The sequence below is a fragment of the Cadophora gregata genome, assembly GCF_030347475.1.
Source record: "Cadophora gregata isolate MNR1 chromosome Unknown scaffold_15, whole genome shotgun sequence".
Lineage (NCBI taxonomy): Eukaryota > Fungi > Ascomycota > Leotiomycetes > Helotiales > Ploettnerulaceae > Cadophora > Cadophora gregata.
In genome coordinates this window covers 1,247,834-1,273,733 of record NW_026695938.1, presented here as the reverse complement: position 1 = coordinate 1,273,733, position 25,900 = coordinate 1,247,834, and the positions used below count along the sequence as shown (strand labels likewise).

At 41.7% G+C, this 25,900-nt stretch overlaps 5 protein-coding genes across 5 annotated transcripts; 3 read left to right on the top strand and 2 right to left on the bottom strand.

The window, feature by feature from the left end:
* Nucleotides 1-1,663: 1,663 nt before the first annotated feature.
* ONS95_005024 (uncharacterized protein) lies at nt 1,664-7,514 on the bottom strand. The gene is made up of 17 exons (XM_058498415.1): nt 7,070-7,514; nt 6,117-7,017; nt 5,897-6,063; nt 5,708-5,785; nt 5,535-5,652; nt 5,357-5,481; nt 5,228-5,248; nt 4,756-5,177; nt 4,597-4,662; nt 4,419-4,480; nt 4,102-4,358; nt 3,403-3,959; nt 3,258-3,354; nt 3,136-3,196; nt 2,945-3,087; nt 2,731-2,868; nt 1,664-2,670 (listed from the first exon to the last, which is right to left on the bottom strand). Exons 1-17 carry the CDS (start codon nt 7,280-7,282, stop codon nt 1,756-1,758), a joined length of 4,341 nt encoding a protein of 1,446 aa, XP_058351929.1. The 5' UTR covers nt 7,283-7,514; the 3' UTR covers nt 1,664-1,755.
* Nucleotides 7,515-19,644: 12,130 nt separating this feature from the next.
* ONS95_005023 (uncharacterized protein) lies at nt 19,645-21,069 on the top strand (the record flags this gene model as incomplete). Its single annotated transcript, XM_058498414.1, has 1 exon — nt 19,645-21,069. One exon carries the CDS (start codon nt 19,645-19,647, stop codon nt 21,067-21,069), a length of 1,425 nt encoding a protein of 474 aa, XP_058351928.1.
* Nucleotides 21,070-21,157: 88 nt separating this feature from the next.
* Nucleotides 21,158-22,246, bottom strand: ONS95_005022 (uncharacterized protein; the record flags this gene model as incomplete). The annotated part of the gene is made up of 2 exons (XM_058498413.1): nt 21,158-22,160; nt 22,230-22,246. The coding sequence occupies 2 exons, from the start codon at nt 22,244-22,246 to the stop codon at nt 21,158-21,160; spliced, it is 1,020 nt and encodes a 339-aa protein (XP_058351927.1).
* A 219-nt stretch (nt 22,247-22,465) lies between these two features.
* TRP4 (anthranilate phosphoribosyltransferase) lies at nt 22,466-23,772 on the top strand (the record flags this gene model as incomplete). The annotated part of the gene is made up of 2 exons (XM_058498412.1): nt 22,466-22,792; nt 22,846-23,772. 2 exons carry the CDS (start codon nt 22,466-22,468, stop codon nt 23,770-23,772), a joined length of 1,254 nt encoding a protein of 417 aa, XP_058351926.1.
* A 597-nt stretch (nt 23,773-24,369) lies between these two features.
* Nucleotides 24,370-25,632, top strand: ONS95_005020 (uncharacterized protein; the record flags this gene model as incomplete). Its single annotated transcript, XM_058498411.1, has 5 exons — nt 24,370-24,410; nt 24,503-24,720; nt 24,789-24,929; nt 24,983-25,245; nt 25,294-25,632. The coding sequence occupies 5 exons, from the start codon at nt 24,370-24,372 to the stop codon at nt 25,630-25,632; spliced, it is 1,002 nt and encodes a 333-aa protein (XP_058351925.1).
* Between the last annotated feature and the right edge of the window lie 268 nt (nt 25,633-25,900).

The following is a 25,900-nucleotide window of genomic DNA, read 5'->3' as shown; positions in this document are numbered from 1 at the left end:
TTGTAGCGACACGCAAAATGCAATTCATGTGTTCCGATCCTGGACATTGATATATACTCAGAAACAAACAGAAGACGGCTTTAATCTTTCGTACCAGGCAGGTGTTGTTGCATAGACCTTGCTCGGCCTGCGTTGCTCACATTGGTTGTTCAGCTCCCTGAGCGTTTGTCAAATTGGGGCTGGCTGCATGGTGTGCTCTTCCTAGCAGCACAGTATATTTAATTTCAAACAAGGGCTTGTTTAGAATCGTTGTTGCCTCCAAACAGGCTCACTCGTTACAGTTTCCCGTTGATATCGATCGCGTTGTTAAATAACTTGAGTCATTTACTCATCTGGGGCATCCAAAATTTAAAGACTCTAGAGCAGATGCACAGTGCTGTCACGGCAGATCATTCCACATTTGTAGCACTGGTCTGCAAAATCCCTAAAAGTGAACTATTCCGTCAAGCTACAATTATCCTCAAAGTTATCTACCAAGTTCTGGTCTGTCAACAAATTTAATTGACTGGAAGCACAGTCGCAGCAGGTGGCCTTCAAGGTGTCGGGGTACGCGCGAGTCTAGAGGCTTTCAGATGAGAACCTTGAGTTAATTTTGTGATTGGACTGTACAAGACTTTGTTAATAGTGGGCATATATTGGACAATCTGGTGCCGGGTAATTTCGGCAGAAAGTTCGCTTCGACAGGTAAACAACAGATCACTTCGTTGTTTCCAAATCCACAATTGAACTCGAAATTGCATTGACTTGTCAGATCCTTTAGCGTTAATATCCATGAGTAGTACCGCAATTTTACGACTTAGACCGGTACCGACTTTACGAGAAGTACTGCACCCTCGCGCGTGATAAGAGAAAAACGAGATCTCTCTTCGAATCGACGTACAGAGATTGAATGAAATTGTCCGCGCCTTTCAATGTTTCACTAGTGGTGTATTTCTAATAAATACTACCGGGTCATGGTTACTCATATCAGTGGGGATCTCTAGGACATTGGTCCAGCTCGGTCTTTGTAACCTGCGCTTCAGCCGATCGCCAGTTTCATCTCCGCCTGATGACGCTTTTCCTAGAAGGTGACTTGCACAAAGTCTCAGCACTTATGTAAAGATCTATTCTGCAGTACTCTGTATTACTCTGTATTACTCTGTATTACTCTGTATTACTCTGTATTACTCTGTATTACTGGTTTCAGAGAAGTAATCGAAAGCGTGCTAGTGCACTCATTCAAGGCTTGTCAACAAATATCTCCACAGGAACTCAAGCGCGCCCATCTACTTACAACCACCTACCTCATTTTAGCATGATAGGATCCAGATTGGAACATGCAACCCAACTTTGCTAAAGCGAAGACACTTCCAATGGCGCCATAAGAGGGCGAAAACATTGTACGAGCAGCTCCCAGCAATGCGGGGAAATTCGGTTGCTCAAAAACAAGAGTAGATCCGAAATTAATGGACAACCTTGAAAAGGAAAGAAAGGTTCTAGACCGGGCCGCCAACACATTTGCGGCGTTAGCTTTCCTGCTCTGTGATTCTCTTTATACGATAGCCCGGGCTCGTTCTCCTTGTGTTAGGATTTGGTCTGATCTGTAACATGTGAGTAGTACTGTTGTTATTAGTATGTGCTTTTCTATCCCTTGATAGATGACACGCACAAGTTAAGATGGCTTGTTGGAGTACTTATTTTTGGCTCATCTACTAAAAATTGATTCTATGCACATAATTGCTAATCCTTTACTGACGGTTCTTCTTCCACCAGTGCTCACGACTTATACAAATCGCGAAACGCACTGGGCCGATTTAACAATACCTGAGGGCTATCGAACTCCTTCAACTCCCCTTCACTTAACAAAGCAATCCTATCAAAGCCCAAAATCGTATCAAGGCGATGTGCAACCGCGATGATCGTACACTCCTTAAACTCTTTTCGGATAACCTCCTGCATCAGCTCGTCGGATTTCGTGTCCACATTACTCGTTGCCTCGTCGAGAATAACGACTTTGCTTTTCCGTAGGATCGCCCTTGCAAGGCAGAATAGCTGGCGCTGACCGTGCGAGAAGAATTCGGCGTCTAGTTGGGTGTCGAGTCCGCCTTTCTTTGAGACGATACCCCAAAGGTGTACCTTCTTGATAGCCTCAGCGATTGCTTCGTCGGCATGTCGATGCAGAGGATCCGCGTTTGCTCGGACGGTACCACGGATAAAGAAGGGCTCTTGAGGAATGGCGTTGAGCCTTGATCGAACAACTTCCCTAGGCAGTTTGGTGATATCGATTCCATCAATGGTAATCGAGCTGTCTGCTGTGACTTCTAACATCCTGAAAAGGGTGGTAATGAGTGAGCTCTTGCCACTACCACTGCGTCCACAGATACCGATCTTCTCTCCCGGCCGAATCGACATGTTGAGATTGCGGATAACAAGATTGTCATCAGAGGTATATGATGCCGATACGTTCTTGATCTCGATAGATCCATGCATAGGCCAGTTCTCGGGAACAAGTTGATTCTCCCCTGGGAAGTTCTCAGATGCAGTGTGTCCGGTAAAGGCGATGAGGCGTGAGATAGCTCCCAAGGATGTTTCGAGCATAGTCCAAGTCTTGATAATGTTGGCTAGGGATTCGTTGAAACTCATCACGTTTAGTAATGCGAGACCTACAAATCCTGCACTGATCTCGGATCGCTATGAGATAGTCAGCATACGTCATATCCAATCTTCGAGGATGGTTTTGGGGTTATTTACAAGTTTGACGACGAGAGACATGAGGATTACTGCGAGTATCGTGACCATCAGATCGAGGGCAAGTGCCAGCCAGCGCTGGATGCAGAACAGAAGATAGTAGGGCTTCTGAGATATATCCAGTAAGGCGAGATTGCGTTCCTGCATGTACTAAGTCAGCTCGGCCACTTACAACGCCTGCATCAGGTACGGCTTCAAACTGTGCCGAGGAACTTACTTTGAAGTTCTCACCCCAGCCGAAAGCCCTGATAGTCACGAGCCCTGAAAGAGACTCGATGAAGTGAGAATACAACGGAGATTTCGCTTCGAGGTCGAGAAGACGCATTTGACGAGAGGTTCTCAGATAATATTTCTGCAAGACTATGTACCCTCAGTAGGCGCCCTTGTCATTGTGAGAGGTAAACTTACTCCAGACCAAGAGAATGATGGGTGGCACTGTGATGGCAAAGTAACCTGCCGAGAGGCACATCTGACGGACAACGCGTCAGTATTTAGTCAATGGAATATCGCTAGGAGAAAATATGACCTACAAGGATGGCACCCATGATAGTAACAATTACGGACAACGAGAAGTCGATTAGAGAATACGGGAGCTCGGTATCAATAATTGTCATGTCCTGGGAGAATCTGGACACAGAGTCAGCTAAGTGCCGGGCATCGACAACTCCAACTCGCCTGTTGGTAGTGATTCCAGTGTCCGTCGTGGTGAAGAATGACAGTGGTGCTCCCATAACTGTATTGAGCAGCCTCTCGTGTAGGAGCTGTGCACTGCTAGGCACCATCCTCAGAGCGAGAATGTAGGCAGAAACACAAAGTCCAAGCATTCCCGTAATAGCAAGCATGGCGTAGAGGCCCAAGTAGAATCCGTTGGCTTCATTCCCCCTGGATTCAACTGCCTTCGTCCAGTAGGTTAACATGAACTCCGTCATCTTTGTTGCAACACCAAATATCACCACACTCCCGAAGAATGCCACGGTGTTCGGCCATCCGGTGGCCTTGAAATAGTATTTGTAGACTGCGATATCACCGGACTGCCTGTTCAGCTCGTCTTCTGCTATGTCCAGCTCTCCATCTGCTGAAGTGGAAACAACTTTTGGAGAAGCTACATTTCCTGTTTCGCTGGCCTTCGCAGTTCCCTCACTTTTTAGCTTCGATGCAAGACTTTGGACGTAGCCTCCCGCGCTCCTTAAATTCTGGAACGATCCTTGTTCAATTACATGCCCGGTGGAGTCCTGGGTTTAGGTCAGTTTGCTCATCGTGATGCTTCAGAATGCTCATTCATTGCCAGAAAGTGCACTTCGATATTTTCAGCTGTCGCGGACATTCAAATGGTACACAGGATATGGCGAATGATTTCAAGGAAAGTTCACTCACAAGCGCAACAATGTGATCAGCGAAACCTAGTCTCTGCACAGCGTGGGTTGCCAACAGGACAGTAATGCCCATCGATCGGAACAGACCATCTTTTCCAAGAAGAGAGGCACAGATGTGATCCTCAGTGGACGCATCGAGGCCAGAAAACACATCATCAATGATGATGAGCTCCTTCCGAGCGTACAGTGCTCTCGCGAGAGCCAGTCGCTGCTTCTGCCCTCCGCTCAGCGAGATCCCTGCACTCCCAACAGGTGTTGCTGGCATAGTGTCAGTATTTATTCCGGCCCTTAGCACGAGCCGAAATGATATCTACTAACCGTGACCTTTAGGGAGGATCGCTATGTCGCCCTCCAGTCCACAGGCATGGACGACTTTGCTGCTACAAGAGGCATTAAATTAGCGTCGCTACTTCGGGGGATACCTAAAAGCGCCGTAACAGAATCGCAATGTGTGAAGTGAGACCTGATGGGAAAATATTAAATCGGCAACACTTACTACCAAGGCTCTTCGAATGCTGAAATACCCAATATGTTCTGCTGGATAGTGCCGTTCCTTACCCATCTGCCACAGAGGTCAGTCAGTGTTACTCAGTTCGAATGTCTCGAGAAGCTGTATGTGATGTGCAGTACTTCAAGCTAATAGAACAGGGCTTACGAAGTTTGATCGACAAACGCTGTGTCGGGCGAATCGCTGTAGATAAAGCCCTGGGATGAAGGAGTCTCGCCCAGCAAACCCTTCAGCAACGTGCTCTTGCCACAGCCGACAGGCCCTATGATGAAACATATCTGATGTCGTGGCACGATCAAGTTAAGATCTTGGATAGCAGGTACACCGCCTTCACTCCATGCAAAAGTAGCATTCTGAGCTAGCAACAGAGTCGACGATGAATCCCGAGTGGTCGATTTGAGCCCCTCGAGCTCGATGTCCCCGTTCTCTATCGACATCGAAGAAGTTTTACCGCTTTCGAGAGGTTTTACCAGGGGTAGTCGGTGGTCTTTCCGTGCGTCTGACTTTAAGAAGGTCTGTATACGGGTAAATGACGCCATCGCAGCGTTCAACAAAGGAACTGACAACACCTGAACACCCAATTAGCAATATTCTTCTGCTCAAAGAGGAGAGAACAGACTAAGGTATTCATCGGCTCTGCCTGTCATGATGTTAGCACCGCTCTTCGTGGAGACCTTGCTGTTATGTTTGGGTGATTGGGGTTGGGAGGTTGGGCACAGTGTCGCCACAATAGGGGATGTACACGTACCAACAGTGTAATCAGCGACAGTGCCGTGTAGGCAGAGGACGTATTCAAGGTCTGGCCAGTCGTACTGGCAATTATAACGAATATCGCAAACGTTGCTAGTGGTGCAAGTGTTGAAGTGCTGTTACCTGGAAAGGGCCAGGTAAACATTGGCTCGCTTAGCATTTTTACGTATCTTTACCTAAAAACACACGCACACAGAGAAGTCTTCTGAACATATTCGATAATCTCACTTCGGTAACCCGCAGACCTTGGATGACATCGGTTAAAATGCTAGAAAATCCGAGCATCTTGCATGGCTACCTATAAGATCAGTTGTGGGCGCACAATATCGGAACATGGAACTGCGCATGCCTTCATCGAACCAAGCATAGAAGCTGTAACGTCTACTCTCGTCTGTATACCCTCCATCCATACTTTCTGTGCCCGGCCCTTTGAAGATATTAGTCATGGTCACGTTCGAATGTTCTAAGATCCCCTGACGACATTGGAGGCGCTTGAACGCGATTTGAACCAAAGCAGACCTTGCCCGGACATACTCACCATATATTTTGCCATGGCCAAAATTCCGACCGTGGAGAAAATTGCAACAGCTGCAGGGGCCAGAAATGCAAGTCCCAGTTGCCGATGGAGCAAGAAAAGTGCTATAGCTAGCTCAATAGGAACTGCCCAAAACTCATGAAGAGTCCGGTAAGACTGACATATGGCTTCTAGTAATGGATATTAGGTAAGATGTTGGACATAGGCCGAGAGACATACCTACCTGTATCGTTTGACATCAACGTCACAGCAACGGACTCATCAAGAGCGGTTATACTCAGATCCATGGTTTTCGCATAGATGAGACCTACGAGCGATCCCCGTGTGGATGTGACAAAGCGGTAGTTCATGTGGTAGTAAGAGCCACTCGAAATTGCTAATCCTAAGAAGACGAGACCGAAAGCTGCGGTCAGCGCCCAGCCAACTCGGTCGGGGTCCTTAGAGTTGTTGGCAAACTCAATTGATCGTTGTAGGAGGAATGGCTGTGCGTAACGGAATCCCATCATACATATTCGAGGAAAGACGCAATACAAGAGAGCTGCTTTGTTCGCCCTGATCATGGCCCAAAATAGTGCTTGTGCGCGCTCTTGATTGGCAGACTTCCACGCCATGTCCGCGCGAGCCAGAAGAACACCCGATGCCATATCGTCGTCAATAGGATACAAGTCATCGTTTGCAAGAACCTTGGAAAACCCAGTCCGCATCAAATGGTTGAGCCAAAAGAAGAAAGATCTGTTGTAGATTCCACTGGTAACTTCTGGAGAAATGTAGCGATACTGGTCTAGCAGGATATTCCGCTTTTCAATCGCTTCTGAAATGAGTATCAAAACTTTTATGGCCAGAGCACTGGTAAACACAGCGCCAAATGTCTGTGTCGTCTCATGTGTCAGGAAAGTTCTGGCCCTGGCGACGTCAAAGGGGAGCGTGATGATGAGATAGACATTGATTATTGCCGACGGTCTGATCGAATGCATATGTTCCATATGGGATAACAGACATAAGCCAACAGCATCCACCAGCGTGAGAGATGCGGCAGCAATTGACGAGGGATTTCTGAGAATTGGAATTGCCGCAGTCATTATTAGAAGTGCGGTCTGCATACATGCAAATGCCATGAGAAACAGCTGGTTACTCGGTTAATTTAGGGAAGCAGCGAGAAAGGAAGCGAAAACGAACCAACTTGTTCTCGTACAGGAAGCTTTTCGATACTTTCCTAGACTTTCCATAGAGGGCAAATATTCGAAATGGAAGCACAATGAGTAGTAGACTGGATGGTAGGATAGAGAGTATAGTGTTTTCGAAGAGGATAGTGAAGTCAAACTCGTTTGGGACAGTAGGACCAAATGAGTTCAGAGAATACTCGAGTGACGAGTGATTCGAAGCCATCATGGCTTACTGGAAAGAGGTTCGAAGAGGAGGCTCAACTCTACAACTGGAAACCGATGCATTTAGCAAGACAGGAAGGATGAGGACCAATATAAAGCCGACGAGCGGTGTTCAGCTCCGAGCACCGGGAACGCAGGGCTGCCTTAGTATACTGCCTGTCGGCGACAGGTACGCAAGCAGGCGAGGCAGCAATGAATTAAATTCACTCTAGTCACTCTAGGTTATGGAACTTTAATATTACTCGGTGATGTTTTTAATAAGGGCCGAGCTGACGTGATCAAGTAACACCAGAAAATCGCGCATCGGAATAATACTAATTCTATGTAACGTTTCTATCTCGGTCGGTGTTATAAGTATAGACTCGTCGGTTAGTATCAGCTATAAAGTAAGGTAATAAGACACTCGATTCTTAATAGGAATTAAGACGTTACAAGCAGTGGTAAACTAGGTGTAAACTTACTATTTAATTTAAGCACGAAGCTCTACTATCTAGGAAACTACTTACTTGTTATATAGAACTTCCGACTTCTTATATAAGCCGTGTAAGATATCTTATAGGGCGCGTAAGCCTGTAAGCCCGTCTAGTAAGCTAGTATATCACGTGACCTATATCTACTATAATTAATATAACTATTATTATAATAATAAGCGTAGAGTATAGTACTACTCGCTAATTTATACTATTCTCTTATTAGTGCTATTCTCTTAATAGTACTATTAACCCTTTAGTACTAAATACTGACTAGTGCTATCTACTTAGTAGTACTATTAGTATTATAGTACTAACCCGTGACTTATACTAAGACTAAGCCTAGTTCGTGATACTATCCCCTTTCTAGCTTAGCGTATCCTTACGCTTAAGTATACCTAAGGAAATATTAATAACTACTTATAGCTATCTTCTTCTTTTATTATACTACCTGAACGCTTAACTAAAAGAGTTGATTATATTACGCTTAGGTAACAGATTAAATTAAGTGGAAAAATTATAGCACCTTATACTAGATATGAAAATGCGAATTATAAAGACTATATATCGCCTTACGATCCTAAACTAACTCGGTGTAGTTAATATGCCTGTTTAAATAAGATATATGATATACGTACTATGAACTATATACTAATAGTATTAGATTAGGAGTCTCTTAACTCCTAGATTAAGAAGTTAGATACTAAGAAAGAGGAGGTAATAGTAAAAATCCTTCGTTTAAAGAAATAGAAACGTTTCCTCTATAAAAGGCGGTAAAAGATAATTACTACCGGGCTAAACTTAATAGAAGAGCTTAATACTCTTGAAGCGTTAGAAAAGGAAGCTAAAGAGAAGCGGAAAGCAGAAGAGGTATAGAAAAGTGCTAAGTTAGTAAGCGCGGAATATCCTAGTTCCGGCGATATCGACTTCTCTTATAATCTAATAGTCAGCTTTCTCTTTAACCCTAAGGACCTGCTTTAAGTAGACCTGGGTTTCGTTAATAGAAACTAGTAAGTAGCTTTAGGTAGTGAAGGTTTAACTTAGGTTCTTAAGTGTTCTTGAATTATAGGTAATCCTTCTATTTCATTAGGTATTTAATAATACTATACTTATACTAATAATCTAGTAGTTCCTCTACTTCGTATTCTTTAAGCGGATTAATAGGTTCTGCGATTGTTTTTAGGGCTAGTAGTACGCCCGGTGGTACTTTTTCTAATAAGGATATATAGAATACTAGGAATACCTTTTTTATTATATTTAGTAGTTAGAGTTCGTAATTTAAAGGTCCTTTAACTTACTTAATCTTAAATAGTCCTAATTTCTTATAGTCTAATTTATCGCTTAGCTACTACGTGTTGATGTTTTTCTATAAAAGATAAACCTTATCCCCTTCTTATAGCGTTAGCTCCTAGCTACGTGTTTTATTATAGTAGTATACGTTTCTTTCTACTACGAACTAGAGTTCCTAGGATAATTCCTTATATAGGTCCTAAATCTTCTAGACCTGGATACGAGCTATATTATTATCCTTAATTATTAGGTTGGGTTCTCTATATATAATAGGTTCATAACTATAGTTAGTAAAGAATAGTATTATATTAGTTATTTCTATAGTCGAGCTATTATAGGCGAACTCTATAAGTAGTAGTAGTCTTACCTAGTTATCTTATTAGTAGTTAATATAGTATTATAAGTATACTTTAATAACTTAGTTTATCTGTTTATTTCCTTTATTTGTCTAAGGGTAAAATACTATTAAGAGTTTTCGTTTAGTTCTAAGGAAACTTATTAATACCTTTTAGAATTTAGATATAAATAGCTTATCTTAATCGGATACTATTTCTTCTAGTACTCTACGCTTAGAGATTACTTCTTTAAGGTATACTTACACTAGGTCCTCGGCTATAAGCGTTAATTTAACTAGTACTAGGTTTATATATTTAGTAAGTCTCTTTATAATAACTAGTATTATATTATAGCTAACTCCTATAGCTGGGTCTTTAGATATAAGTAATAGTCTAATAAAATCCTATAATATCGATTTCTAAAGTTATAGTAGTATAAGTACTATAATTATCTACTTATAAAGTATGTGCTTAGTTAGCTTATTCCTGATACAAGTATTATAATTTCTAACTACCTCCTTAACTACTACGTGAAGTCCCTCGCCTTAGTAATATCGCGAAATCCTTAGGTATATTCTTTATACCTTTTAATATCTATATACGAGTAATTTATATTATTCCTGAATATATTCCTTAGTTAGGCTAAGCGGGAGCTATAGCTTCCTATTTACTCGCACGTATCCTTTCTTAACTATAGTATAGTTATTAGTCTTTAGGAGAGACTTTTCGAGCTCCTAAGCTTTCTTTAGTATTTCTACTTAGGGTCCCTTAAGTTCTAAGGCTGCTACTTCTCGGATATAGGGGATTAAGTCCCTATTATCTAATTCCTTAAGTAAGGCGGTTTTATTATAGATCTTATCTCTTTTGTACTTTAGTAGCTTACTTAGGGCGTCGGCTCTAGCGTTATCTTTTCCTTATATATACTTGATTATAAGATTAAAAGAGGTAAGTTCCTCGACTTACCTAGCTAATTATCGATTATTTAAGACCTTAGTAGTTATAAAAGTTCGAAGATTTATATAATCGGTGTAGATAATAATTAGATACTTAGCTCCTTATAGATAGATCTTCTAATGTTTATATGCTTTAACGATAGCTATAAGCTCCTTCTTATATATATTATAATTTTATTCGGCTAGGGATATTTTTTCGGAATAGTAGGCGACTAAGTGTAGTTAGCTTTCCTTGTCTCGCTGTAGGTGAGCTGCACTAGTACAGGTATCTAAAGTGTCGGTTTCGATTATACTTTCCTTTTCCTTATTAAAACTATAAAGGATTAGTTCCTTAGTGAATTCCTTCTTGATTCGTTAGAAGGCTTCCTTGCACTAGCTAGTTTAGGTGAAAGAGATACTCTTCCTAGTTAGGTTAGTAAGCGGTTCGGCGATTTTAGAGTAGTTTCAGATAAACTATTAATAAAAATTAGTAAATCCTAGTTAGGATTATATATCCTTAATATTCTTAGGTGACTCCTACTCTTTTACTGCTCTAACCTTTTCTAGGTTAATACTTATCTGTCCTAGGTTTATAATATATTCTAGGAAAGTGACTTACTTAACTAAGAATTTATACTTTAATAGTTTTAGTCTAGAATCTACCTTATATAGGGCTTCTATAACTTATAGGACATGTCCTTAGTATTCCTTAATAGTTCTTAAGTAGACTAGGATATCGTCTAGGTAGTATATTATGAATTTTCTAATAAAGTCCTTTAGAATTTCGTTATTCTACCTTTAGTATATGGCCGGTGTATTTATAAGTCCGAATAGTATTACCGTGTGTTCCTATAAGCCTAAGGGTAAGATAAAAGCTGTTTTCTATTCGTGCCCTCTTTTAATTCGGATTAAATTAAACGCGTTATATTAGTCTAATTTAGTGTATACTATTGCTCTAGCTAGCTTATCCCGTAGGTACTAAGTATTAGGTAAAAGATACACGTCCCTTATTGTCCTATTATTAATTATATAATAGTTACTATAAGGTCTTCCTTTAGGATCCCCTACTTTCTTAGCGACTAATATATTAACCGCGTATAGTGATTTAGACTTCCGAATCTATCTTTTCTTTACTCCTTATTCTTACTATTCCTTAAGTGTCCTTATAGTAGTGTAATTATAGTAGTGAAGCTTCTTTGTAATAGGTATAAACCCTTCTTTAAAGTTGATCTCGTAGTCCTAGGGTTAATATTTAAGTAATACTCTTATATCCTGTAGATCCTTAAATATCTTTACGTACTTCCTATAGGGTACAGGTAGCTATTCTTATATATTATCCTTTTATCTAGGATGACCTTTAGATTCCTTCTAGCTAGGAATCGGACTCTTCTGTGTAGAGTTAATCAGCGTTATCCTTAAGGAGGTAGCGCTAGCCTCCTTTTCACCGGATAGTTAACTACGGCGATAGTTATATCTATTAAAAGTAAGTGTTCTTGCTTTTTAGTTAATACTAGGGTTATAGCTATTTATTTATATAGTTCTGAGGATAATATCATGTCGTCTAACTAGGATAATATCGAATAATAAGTATTCCGTGTAACTATTAGGTATCTTTATTTCGATACTCGCTATTTTATCTCGTACTTACTTATTAATCTCTACGTTTTTCCTATCTAATAAGGTAAGTTTATAAGGGTATGAGTTATGTATAATAGGTATATTTAGTTGTTCTACTAGTTGTAAGTAAATAAACCTTCCTATAGCTCCTAAGTCGATTAGAGCCTTAGCTATATTCCTATTTAGCTTTACTTAGACTACTAGTTAGTCTATCTCTCTAGTAGTAGTGAGTTCAGGGTAATTAAGGTGATCAGGGTACTCTTACGGTTTTACGGGTAAATCCCTTTATTCCTTAATAATTCTTCTTATTATCTTATCTATCTACTTCCTTAAGCCTTAGTTATAACTAATAAGGGTATATAGGATATCCTCCTTAAGGTTAACTTAGCTCTATATAGGTTCCTCTCTTATCCTTTAGAATTAGAGGGGTTCTTATACTTACTATCTTTACTTTTAATACTGTTTTCCGCTAGCTATTATAGTCACGACTTATATATCTTTAACTTCTAGATAGTTATCTAGCTAGCTATATTCCCGAGGCTTAGGTTCTTCTATAAGGCTAGCTATATATCTTTTAGATCGTTAGTCTATATACTCGGTGTTTTTTTAGAATACGATGATCTCAGCGTCTTAGTAGATAATAATATAACTAAGGCCTTACTCTAGGGTATCGTGAGTTCTTCGCTTTTTTACTAAGTCTAGCTTATCTCCCACGTGTATCTAGACTTATTATTCTCTGTTATAAGAGTAGAGGGCCTAATTTTCATTAATACTAGGTAGCCGGTTTACCTAGTGATTATTAATTACCTGGCTTTCTTATTAGGTATCTAGGGATTCTATATTACTAATTCGCTAGTTTTTAAGGGATTCGGTTAAGACTTCCTCTTAACTATTATCCTTACTAACTCGTTTAAGCACTACTACTTCACAGCGCTCGGTCTTTTATTTAGCTAAAGCGAATTATTATTTATCTTTAGGAGAGGCTTTCCTTCTGTTCTTATTCTAAGAGTAGTCCTTAGCGAGGTAGCTGGCCTTACTATAGGTATAGTATAAGCTCTTCTCTTATCGTTTCTACTTCTTAGCTTAGCTCTTACTTTCTCTCTTAGCTTTATCTATTTCTATCGGGTTATAATAACTCCGTTTATTATTAGGGTAGGGTTAGAAGTTTCCTTTTCTCTTCTTATATTATTCTAGGAACTAAGGCTTCTTATATTAAGTAGGGGTAAAATACCCTCTTTTTTCCTTCTATTATTCCTGGATCTATTCGTTAATAGTTATAGCTGTTTTAATTATTTCCTCTAGGCTATCGGGTTTATTAGCCCTAGAGAGTTCGTCTTTAATATAGTCCTTTAGGCCCTTATAGTACTAGGCTTTTAAACTACTATCTGTCTAGTCTAGTCGTATAGAGTAACAGTGGAACTCAGTAGTGTATTCGTGAATAGATCCTTATTAGCGGATACTAAGTAGGTGTTTCTCGGACTATTCTTTCTCGTTAGGGTCTCTAAAGACTCCCTTAATAGCTATAGTAAATCCTGTGATAGTGCGGAAAATAACGCGACTCTTCTTAGTTATAGTAGTAAAGTAAGCTCCGGTTATATATTAGTTAAGAAGGTAGTTGCTAAGGGCTAGTTTAATCTAGTGTACTATAGTGTTATAGAGGAATAAGGCGATCTATAAGACCTTAAGGGATTTAGCCTCGAACTTATCTCTATTAAAGGCTAGGTATATCTAGTATTAGAGTACGAACTATCCTAGCTTAGATCGTTAACTATAGAAGGTATCTAGTAGGTTAACTTAGGGTAGAGTAACCTTATCTTTCTTCTTACTAGTCTAGGAGTTTTCTCTTATAACAGATCCTTCCTTAGGGGCTATTATATCTTACTAACGATACTTTAAGTGAGGTGCTTAAAGTGTAATATTTCTAACTCGATTAGTATCGTAAGTATAGACTTATTAGTTAGTATTAGCTATAAAGTAAAGTAATAAGACGCTTAATTCTTAATAGGAATTAAGATATTATAAGCAGTAGTAAACTAGGTATAAACTTACTATTTAATTTAAGCACGAAGCTCTACTATCTAGGAAACTACTTACTTATTATATAGAACTTCCGACTTCCTATATAAGCCGTGTAAAACGTCTTATAAGACGTGTAAGCCTATAAGCCCGTTTAGTAAGCTAGCATATCACGTGACCTATATCTACTATAATTAATATAACTATTATTATAATAATAAGCGTGAAGTATAGTACTACTTACTAATTTGTACTATTCTCTTATTAGTGCTATTCTCTTAATAGTACTATTAACCCTTTAGTACTAAACACCGACTAGTACTATCTACTTAGTAGTACTATCAGTATTATAGTACTAACCTGTGACTTATACTAAGACTAAGCCTGGTTCGTGACATTCTATACCTAAATCTAATGCAACTCCTTTATAACTAACTTGTAAAATATCTAATAACTTACGATACGAATATAAGAACTGAAGCTATTCAGAGAATTAAAAAATACTATACTAACTCGTATATAGCTATTATAAATAACTTTCTAAATAAGAGACTACCTCTATAACTTAATAACGTTATTATACTATATAAACGATATTCCGATACTAACGAAGAGCTTAGAATTGCTCTAATTAATATTAATAGTATATTCTAAAGCTAAGTGAAGTGTTTTAACTAATTAAGAGCCTATATTAGTGATAAATATAAGGTAGTTTCAGTAGAGGATTATAAGTAGGAAGCTAGAGAAGGCATATGTTACTATAGAGAGCTCTAAAAGATATAAATCATGGAATATTAGCTATAGAAAGTATTATCTCTATTCGAGTCGATTACTCTTTAGTAAATATTAATTATATATAATATAACTTTATTAATTTCCTCTTAAGGCACCTTAGACTACTCTTCCTTCTAATAAGCTATTATCTCTTAATTATTCCTTAAGTATATACTATTCTAACGTCGAGCTTTAATTCTCCGGCGTATATACTTCTATATCTACTTAATTAGGTTTATATCCGGAGATTAGAAGAGCTAGGAAAAAAGGATAATATTCTACTTAGTAAGAAGGTAGACTGTATAGTAAGAATAATAAGAACTAGCGTTATCTATTATAATTCTAAAGAATAGATAAGTTCTAGAGAGTTCCCGGTACTATTAAAGTATTATAAGAGCGATATATCTAAAGTAAAATCAGTACTAATTAACCTCTCTTTTTATAGTATTCCGAGTAAAGTAGTGATTTCGTAAATAGACCTCTTACCTTAGTAGGGCTCCTTTAAATTATACTCCACACTATTCCTTGTCTTATAATCTTACTATAAGAGACTACTAATATATCATATTAAGCTAGCTATTCTATTCGAGGTTCAGTTGTTTAAAGTGTTCCTTAGCTTATTCCTTTTACTTAGAGATCTTAGTAATAAAGACTTAATATAGTCTATTTCGCTCTCTTAGGGTGATAATTCTAAAGAACTAACTATAGGAATAATTATCGTTCTTATTTATTCTAACTTTTATATCTTTATAGTACCTCTTGTTCTTCCTTTACTAGTAGAGGTTAAGTTAATCTTTATTTAGACGGATTAATATAGCGTCTATAAAAGTAATACTCTTAGGAGCTTCCTTTAAAACCTTCTTTAGCTCTTTAGCTTCTCTTTTATAGTCTTTCTTATAATCCTTACTTAATCGTAGCTTATATTCGGATTTCTTTCTTAATACTCCTACCTTATAAAGAACCTTTATAAAAAGGTTAGTAGAGATTTAAATATTATATAATTTATAGTACTTAGAGATATAAAAGTAAGTATCTTTTCTTCTCTCTTCCTATGAACTTAAAGCCTTTTCTATAAGATATTCCTTCTATAATACACTTAGCTTCTTATAGCTCCCCTTCTAACTATTTATAACGTATATTATATTACTAAAAAGCTTCCTTCCTTTACTATTTCATAGACTTTTAGTTTCCTAACGTTTAATAGCTTTATAATATATCTTTTATATTATTCTCGCGGAAAGAGAGTTATATTATCCTACCTAAAGGGCTACTTCTTCCGTAGAGCTGTTTTTTCCGGTTTGAGCTATAATTTACTAGTAACGATTAATAGGTTACTTCTCGCGAGTAGTCTTTAAAGGCTTTAGATAATAGCTAATCGATCGGCGCGGTTTTCGAGGCATTCTAATAAGAATTAGTAGAGATATTAAGAGGTAATAGCAAAGGTACGTGTTATTTATTTACAAAATTATAGTGTTCCAATTACTTACGTCAGCCCGGCCCTCATTAAAAACATCACCGAGTACCCAGGTACTGATTGCTGTGCCACGCCATTTTGATAAGGGACCCCCAATGCCGCCATTGGCGACCAACAGCAGCACTAAGTGGTGGTGCTGCTGACCTAGGCGGCTCCACAGGGGACTGAATCTGAATCTGAATCTGAATGTCCCTATTCCCGAAGGTGACAGACATCCGACAGGACATGTCAGTCTCGTCGGATGACATTTTCTCTACTCTACCCTCGGTTTCTGTCCATTCAATTACTCTGTCGCCCTGATATCCCGGCTGTCCCGTTCACCACGCAGTCTGAGCAGTGCAATCAGGGTTGCCTTCGAGGGTCGGGTCCATATGGCGTGGAGTTAGTACTATAGCCAGGTAGGGTAAAGCTGTGTGTGAATACCTTAGCTACAGAACCTGAATGTAGCAACGCCGATCACTTGACTGGTACAGTACTGTACTATGCTGTGCTGTGCTGTGCTGTGCTGTGCTGTGCTGTGCTGTGCTGTGCTGTGCTGTGCTGTGCTGTGCTATGCTGTGCTGTGCTATGCTATGCTGTGCTGTGCTATGCTGTGCTATGCTATGCTGTGCTATGCTGTGCTGTACTATGCTATGCTGTGCTATGCTGTGCTATGCTGTGCTGTGCTGTGCTGTGCTATGCTGTGCTATGCTGTGCTATGCTATGCTGTGCTGTGCTGTGCTATGCTATGCTGTGCTGTGCTGTGCTGTGCTGTGCTATGCTGTGCTGTGCTATGCTATGCTGTGCTATGCTATGCTGTGCTGTGCTATGCTGTGCTGTGCTGTGCTGTGCTATGCTGTGCTGTGCTGTGCTGTGCTGTGCTGTGCTGTGCTGTGCTGTGCTGTGCTGTGCTGTGCTGTGCTGTGCTGTGCTGTGCTGTGCTGTGCTGTGCTGTGCTGTGCTGTGCTGTGCTGTGCTGTGCTGTGCTGTGCTGTGCTGTGCTATGCTGTGCTGTGCTGTGTGGTGGCGGCTGACATTCGACCGAAGCTGACACACAAAGCCGGAAGAGGAAGTTGATAAGAAATAGAAATCGCTCGACAAGACAGAATGGGGGAGGGTGGCCTTGACAGAGTGGGCATGACCATGACCATGACGAACTCAAGACAAGCTAAAGTGCCATTTTCTAGGAGTATGAGTACGAGTACCAGCCACATACGAGTATGCATAAGGTGGGTATAGAGCTACATGCTTGCAGATTAGGTAGGTAAGGTAAGGTAACTTCGTAACTTACTTACAGTACTCCGTATGTATGATATGTTAGCGATTGCGAGTCCACTCGCGCTGGGGCAGAGGCAGACACATGCATACGCATACGCAAATTGCACATGGACATGGACATGGACATGCACACGCACATGCACATGCACCAGGTAAGAGTTCTAGCAGAATTCGTAACGAGCACTGCACTGCACTGCACTGCACTGAATGCACTATATGGCACTATACGGCACTGCACTGCGCTGGGCTGCAGCGATGCTGTCGTCAGCCCACGATGCGCGGGCGGGCGTTGGCTTCAGGGCCAGCAACAGCAACAGGAACAGGCTTCCATTCCATCCTATTCGCTTACCTAGTTTGCCTACCCTACCCTACCTCCCGGTGTACGTAATTATCCGCACACTAAAAATGCCTCACTAATAATACTACGCACCTTGTAAATTTAATAACTCTACTACTACTTAACTAAATCTCTTAATTTTTAAAGTAAAATGAAGCTCTCTAATAGACCTTTAACTCCTAACTCTATAAGAGCGATTAATCGAACGATTAGTACGTATAAGCCTAGCGAAAAATACTTTATCTTATATAAAGTATCTATAAAAGCTATTATCTAGTAGGAGTCTTGAAAGCTACCTCTTAAACGTACTTTAAAGACTGAAATCTTCAATTTAATTAAATATAAACCTTATTAGGTATATAAAGCTCTTTTAAAGTAATTAGATAGTATAAAAACCTTATGAACCTTTTAAAATAACCTATTATAAGATAAGTACTAAAGGCGTAGTCTGAAAGCTAAGATTCTACTCTCTTAAGTTAATAAAATAGAAGATATATTAGAGAATTATAAATAAGAAGGTTATACCTTAATTTAATAACAATTAGAGGAGAATATTAGATTAGAAGGAGTTTCTAATCGCCTGATTCGATAGAGGCTAAATACTTATAGATAGTATATTTATAAGGTATATAAGAAGCTATATTATTACTTAGATCTTTAAGATAAGCGTAAGAAGTAGGTAAAAGATATAAAAGTAAAGTATCTAGAACTAAAGGATTAGAGTAAAGTATAGTTTTCTAATAAATACTATAGTAGTTTTAGTTTATAAGAGAGTATTAATATTATCCGGAAAGCTAGGATATAGTATTATCCTAACTATATCTTAGAGATTAAGAAGCCTAAGAAGAAGAAGGATAAAAGTAAGAGGAAAAGGAAGAAGTAAGAGAATAATAAGAAAAAGAAAGATAAAGATATTACTTCTTTAAAACTCTATTAGTAAGCTATAATTAAGTATAACTTCAAGTCTGATATTATCTTTTATAAGGTCCCTACGAATAATAATAGAAAGATAATATATAATATATATATTAATTAGATCCTTAAGCTAATTATTAAGCTATAGATTAATACTAGCTACGATTTTATACTTAAAGAAGATAGTAATTCAGGCTATAGATATAGTAAAAATAATACTAATAATAAGGTTAAGTAATAGAAAATATAATACAGCCTTATAACTTATAAAAACTATACTAAATCTCCTAATTTCTCTCTAATTAAGAATAACTAGTTTTTCCTAAAGAATAAGTTACGAACTATAGGCTATTAGGACGTAGAAACTATAAAGGAATTAGTCTTAGAGGAGTAGGAGAAGCTCTCTTAAGAGACTATAAATAAGTAAGTTAATAAGATACCTTAAAGGCTTTAAAAGTATATTAATTATAATAGTAAAAGAACCGGCTACTAAAATACTACTTATAATACTATAATTTATTAATCCTAAATATCGTAGTGTATTAATTTAAGTAGTAAATAATAAGGGGGTTAGTATTATTGAATGCGGGGCATTTTTAGTATGCGGATAATTACGTATACCGGGAGCCTACCCTACCCTACCCTACCCTCCCCTACCTTACCTGAGGCACCCAAGGCACCAGAGGGGTCCTCTGCTCCGCCCCGCCCCGCCCCGCCAATCGGGCCAAGCACCGAACCCCCCATTTCCACTCCATCCACCTGCTCGTACTGTACTCCTACCTAGGCACCTGAATCCAACATCCCCTCCCTCTCTCTCCCCACCCAAAATCCGAGATGCATCAACTTAATAACCTTAATCTCCACTTGGAACTTCCGTGCGCTTTTGAAGCTCAAAGCTGCGTGACACAGGGCGATTTGGGATTGACCACGGACCAATTGATAAATTACAATGACCATACCACCACTGACGATCCGCAACTTAACCGTTACCCCTCTCGAGTTGAAGGCGGTGGAGCGATTCGAAGCTGGAGGCTCGACCAGGAATAATGGCAATGCTGGTGGCGTTGCAAATATTACACGAGCCCTCACTGGGCTGATGAACAACTTCACCAGTCCATCCTCGCCCGATCTTGCTGCAAAGTCAGACAGTTTCAGTGCCCAAGACATCTCCATACCTATTGCTCCATTTGAGTCAAAGACAACCGACATCCAACCAATTGCCAATCAAGTCTTGCGATTAACGGTGGAAGCAGACGGGCAACGATATAGAATCGATACCCCAACACTGTCACAACGTTCTACGCTTCTGTCGCCAATCTCGCCAGACCCTCGTTTCGAGTTCACCGGGGTGTTCATACCGAGCTCCTCGCATCTTGCTTTATATTCTTCCGCAAAGCTAGAATCATGGATGAGCAAGCTCAAGGACGAGATACCACTCTCTGCGCTCAGTATTCCAGGGACACATAACTCTCCAACACACCACACTGCTCTTCCTTCTGTTCGGTGTCAGGCGGTAGGTGTTAAAGAACAACTCAACAACGGTGTACGATTCCTCGATCTTCGAGTTCAGCCAGAAAATCCGGATGATCCTTCCAAGGACGGACTGGTACTCGTCCATAGCGCATTCCCCATTTCCCTCACTGGTAACAAGTACCTCCGTGACCTCCTCAATACCGTTCATTCGTTTCTGGATGCCAATCCCAGCGAGACTGTCATCATATCACTGAAGCGTGAAGGGGTGGGAAAGGCCACAGATCAACAGCTGAGCAAGATCCTCCATACTCATTATGCAAATGATACAACCCGTTGGTTCTTCGAGAACCGTATTCCTACTTTAGGCGAATCCCGGAAAAAAGTTGTTTTGATCCGGCGGTTTGCTCTGGATGAGTCTTTAAAAGGAGAGCAGGGTGGTAAAGGATGGGCAATCGATGCGGAAAGCTGGCCAGACAACTGCGCCGATGGGACTTGTTCCAGTGGAGAGATTCGAGTCCAAGACTTCTATGAAGTTGCAGAGAGTGAGAACATCCAGAAAAAGATCGGCTTCTCAACCGACCAATTGGCGAGAGCGGCTCAGGCAGTATGTGCTTTGCCCGGACATGCAAATGCTGCCGCTGGGGAGGCAGCAAAGCAACCGTTCTTTATGAACTTTCTCAGTGCCTCAAATTTTTGGAGGGCAAATTGCTGGCCAGATCGGATTGCTGCGAAAGTAAATCCATCGATCGTGGAGTATCTGTGTCGCCAGCACAATGCTACTGCCGGGCAACCTGGCGATGGAAGTACTGGAATTGTAGTTTGCGACTGGGTAGGAATCGGCGGAGACTGGGATCTTGTCCGTTGCATTGTAGGTATGAATGCTAAACTTCAAATGAGGTAAAATTGGAGCTTCCGCATAAAGTTATACACTGTTTGATTGATATGGATCTACACATAGAATACAATGCCTCTATGGCCATAGGCAGCCATCATCCCGCCTTTGTCTCTTCCTTCCCTGGCTCAGATACACCCTTCTCTTTATCCTCCAGCATAGTCCTTCTGCCTTCTACGGTAAAGTAAAGACTCTTCCCAGCACTCTCCAGGGTATTAGTAAGACCAGCACCAAAGCCTTGCAACATAGAAACCAGCTGCGCCTGCAAACCCTCCAATCCACCTTCGATGCTTCCTACCCATTTCGTTCCATCGACGTCGAAGACTTTCCCCTCCACCCTAGCCCCTAAAAGTAACAACTTCTGCAATCCAGTTTGCACAGGAAGGTCGTGCCAGCCCGGATTCGCCCTTCGAGTTGGAGCTGGAAATTGCGGCGCACTAGGCGCTAAAATCGACAGTGCTGCTTTCATATGCTGCGGCGAGACACCGGGGAATGTCAAAAGCATCAATGGCCCAGAGAGTAAAGGTGCCAATGCATGAGCCGTCCTTGTATCCGCCACTGCTTCATGAGCTGCCTTTGACAAAGTATGTGTCAACTCTACAGGGGGTGGTGCAGGAGTCTTAGGATGCAATGTTTGCGAATCCGGCTTATAAAACTCAACAACCCGTAAAGCTGCAGCAAAGATGCCCGTCTGAATGATCTGAATCTTGATACCTTCAGCCAGATTCTCCGGTGGATGACCAGCGGCCACTCTCGCATCGTCCACTTTCTGCAGAGCTTTGGATAATTCTCGCCTTATGCCGACCCATTCCATAGATTTCAGGTTGTTGTGCTGGAAGAGGAGCATGAGAGGCGTAGAGCGAAGAAGGGAGGCATATTGACGAAGGAGTTGAGACTTTCGAAACTCGGGCGGCTTGTACGATGGAGGTTGCGTAGAAGGATATCGAGCCACTGGAGGTGTTGATCTTATCATCTGCTCGTGAGATGCAGCAGGTGTAGTTGCTGCTGCTGTTGCATATTGGCGTTGGAGCCGGAGTGGCCGTTGGCACCGTAAGATGGATGCAATCGCCTTTGAGGGTGGATGTATTCGTGGCGGCATTCTTTTCATCAATGTTAGTAAAAGTGTACACCGTGCGTGTTCGTGCCGTATCGCAATTAGGTGGACGAACCTGGGTAGGAGGATCATGGAAGTGTCGAAGGACGATGCTTGAGCTCAAAATAATTGTACCTCGATATGACGGAAGAGGTTTAGCCCGGGTTTATAACTCCCCTGCTAACGGGTAAGTTGGGCTGGACACCTATTAACCTTCTTGAGTCACGACACAAACGCATTTGTCTTCTACCTACGTCGTTTGCATACGGTCTCGCTCTTATTCGGACTCAATTGACGGCTAGGACAGAGAAGATGTCTTCTGGGGTGGACCTAAGTGCTTCTCGGAATGTTACAATAACCCCATTGCTAAGGAGGTTGTGGCCGTCGCCCGGTGAAAACAAAGTCACTGCGGACGAGATTGCTCTGGCAATTGCACATATCTTCACAGACCAATTGTCTCCAGTTCAGACTGGAGCTCTCCTTACATGTCTACATTTCACAGGCTGGGATCGGAGACCAGATGTCATCGCAAAATGTGCTGCTGCTATGAGAGAGGCTGCTTCTCAGATTGATAGAGTCGCTTTGGAGAAGGTCGTCAATGCACGTGGTAGGCCTGAAGGTGATTACCATGGTGGTCTTGTGAGTTGTACTCCACTCTGTCATATCAGAACGGATATGCTGATTGATTGTAGTGTGACATTGTCGGTACTGGAGGCGATTCACATCATACATTCAATATTTCCACTACATCGTCGATTCTGGCTTCCTCTCTACTTCTCCTGAGCAAGCACGGTAACAGAGCCTCCACCTCCAAGTCTGGCTCAGCGGATCTGCTCACTTCCACCCTTCCCACGGCACCAAATTTGAATGCTGTGACCCCAGGGACGATCTCCCAGGTCTATGAGAAGACCAACTATGCCTTTTTGTTCGCCCCAGTCTTCCATCCAGGAATGAAGTATGTTGCTCCTATTCGTAAAGAACTCGGATGGAGAACAATCTTCAACCTCCTTGGACCTCTCGCAAATCCAGTCGAAGGCAACATCGAAGCTCGTCTACTCGGGGTGGCCCGTAGGGACATTGGTCCTGTGTTCGCCGAGGCTTTGAAGATGAGTGGTGCTAGGAAAGCTATGGTTGTCTGTGGAGAAGAGGATCTTGATGAGATCAGTTGTGCCGGTCGGACGTATTGCTGGAACTTGATCGATCGATCAACAAATAAGGATGCATCCCCCAACAACGTTGGTGTTGAGAGTTTCACCATTGCAGCGTCTGACTTTGGGTTGCCACCTCATGAGCTCAGAGACGTGTCTCCAGGCAAGGAGCCGCATGAAAATGCAGCCATCTTGACGAACTTGCTTCAGAACCGCTTACCACAGGATGACCCAATCTTGGAATTTGTCCTCATGAACACAGCTGCGTTGTTTGTCGTATCGGGTATCTGTGAGGCAGATACGAGTAATATGGGTCACGGCGATGATGGGAAGGTCATCAAAGAGCGAGGTCCTGGCGGAGGAAGGTGGAAGGAGGGGGTCAGGAGAGCAAGATGGGCCATCGAGAGTGGTGAAGCTTGGAAACAGTGGAGCGCTTTCGTAGAAGTCAGCAATAGCTTCAACAAGAGCTAAGCTGCCCGGTCTCATCAAAGCAGAATCCTTAACTTGCACCATTTATTGATAGCACGTGTGCTCTGTGGATGGAGGGTTGTTTGCTTGACCACATCACCACAGTTTCATTCGCTGAATATATCTCGGGGTTTGACGGTCCGAAGTTGCTGAAGCCATCATCATCGTGGCTGTCCGCACCTGAATCAAGGCGACAGTTCGCTATTGGAGAGATGAGGTGTGTCTAGGTATACCAGAGAAGTCGGGACGAAGATCGGACCTCCCATGCAAACACTTCCGGTCCGCTCCCACTTCCTTTGCCAGCAACAAAACAACAGACTCTCCCGTCTTAAATGGCAGTCTGTTTACGAGACTTCTATTTTTTGAGCCCCTGGCCTTATATTTTGCTCGCCATCAAATGCCCCGAGGTTCTCCATTCCCAAACCTTGTCTAGGTCGCTATTGCATCTTCCAACGCGGGGCACTTTCTAACCCCACCATTGACGTCCTCAACCAGGAATCTAGGTATCAGTCCCGTCTGTCACTTTGAAAGCAAGAACTCTTCACAAATCTTGACATCTACCACTCCTGTTCCAAGTCCACGCCTTTCGATATCTTCGGAATGTCCAAGCCAACTGTTCTTCTCCTAGGAGAAATCGACCAGTAAGCGGTCCGATCCCCCAAGCCTTGATCCACTCTCTTTCCCCTACCGTCGGCCCAAGCCTTCTGAATGTTACTGATCAAGCCATTGGCAGCGCGCACAAACAATGGCAAGACTCTATTGCCTCGATAGCGAACGTGATCGAACCCAAAGCCAGATCGCGAGCCGAATTCATAGAGGAATGTAAAGCCGGAACGTTCGACTCAGTAGTTGCCGCATACCGAACATTTCTTAGTGTAGCCATCACAGGGCCATTTGATCAGGAACTTGTAGCTGCACTGCCGAAGAGCTTGAAGTTTTTATGCCACAATGGTAAGAGGAATCTGCTCTAGGTGTATACGGTGTGATCTCTTGCGTATGGGTTATGCTAACGGGGGCAGGTGCCGGGTATGACCAGATCGATGTACACGCGTGCACTGCAAAGGGAGTTCGGGTTTCGAATGTTCCTACAGCAGTAGACGATTCCACTGCAGACACGAATATATTCTTGATCTTGGGGGCTCTGAGAGGCTTCAATACGTGTAAGTTTCGCATCCTTTCTTAGCAACAGTACACATAAGTAACACAACAACAGCCATGATGGCTCTCCGCGAAGGACACTTCAAAGGATCTACTCCGCCACCACTCGGCCACGATCCACAAGGAAAGGTGCTGGGGATTTTAGGAATGGGGGGAATTGGACGGAATTTGATGAAGAAAGCTGCGGCCTTTGGCATGACTACTCAATACTATAACAGATCACAATTGCCGGAAGAACTTAGTGGCGGTGCGGAGTACGTGAGCTTTGAAGAGCTGCTGAAGACCAGTGATGTACTGTCTTTGAATCTGCCATTGAATGTGAGTCAAGGCTACCTACGGGAATGGTTAGACGACTGACAAAGATAGAAACAAACCCGCCACATCATCTCAACGAAAGAATTTGAAATCATGAAGCCAGGCGTCGTTATCGTCAACACAGCTCGCGGGGCTGTAATGGACGAAGATGCTCTCGTCAAGGCTTTGGGTAAGGGACAAGTTTGGTCCTGCGGTCTCGATGTTTACGAGGAAGAGCCAAAGGTGCATCCGGGCTTGATCGCTAACCCTCATGTAATGCTTGTTCCTCATATGGGAACGTGGACGGTGGAGACGCAAACAAAGATGGAGGTTTGGTGTTTGGATAATTTGAGGAGTGCGATTGAGAGGGGGAAGTTGATAAGTCCTGTGTTCGAGCAGAAGGATATGTAAGTGAGCATCTTAGAGAAAAAAACACTCGGAGGCGGACATGGGGTGTGTTTAGACACGTTTTATTTAGACCATCAAGAGGAAGTAATCTAAAGATCCTGTAAAATCTCCCGCTTTTCGGATTTATCAGAGGAAGATGAAATATGACTGTCGCCGGCAAGCGAACCTAAGACCTACAGAGGCCAATCATACTGCGAAAACACGCGAGCAGGTCTCCAGCCATAGAATCAGCAAAGTCTTAGGCGATTCTGAACGCTGAACGCATAGGTAG

Bases quoted from the DNA above. Each gene is read 5' to 3' on its own strand.
- ONS95_005024 (XM_058498415.1), bottom strand. From the start codon at position 7,282: ATGATGGCTTCGAATCACTCGTCACTCGAGTATTCTCTGAACTCATTT. The intron at 5,482-5,534 runs GTAAAGATACGT...GGCCCTTTCCAG, and splicing joins CTGTGTGCGTGTGTTTTTAG to GTAACAGCACTTCAACACTT. The intron at 2,671-2,730 runs GTAAATAACCCC...ACTATCTCATAG, and splicing joins TGTCTCTCGTCGTCAAACTT to CGATCCGAGATCAGTGCAGG.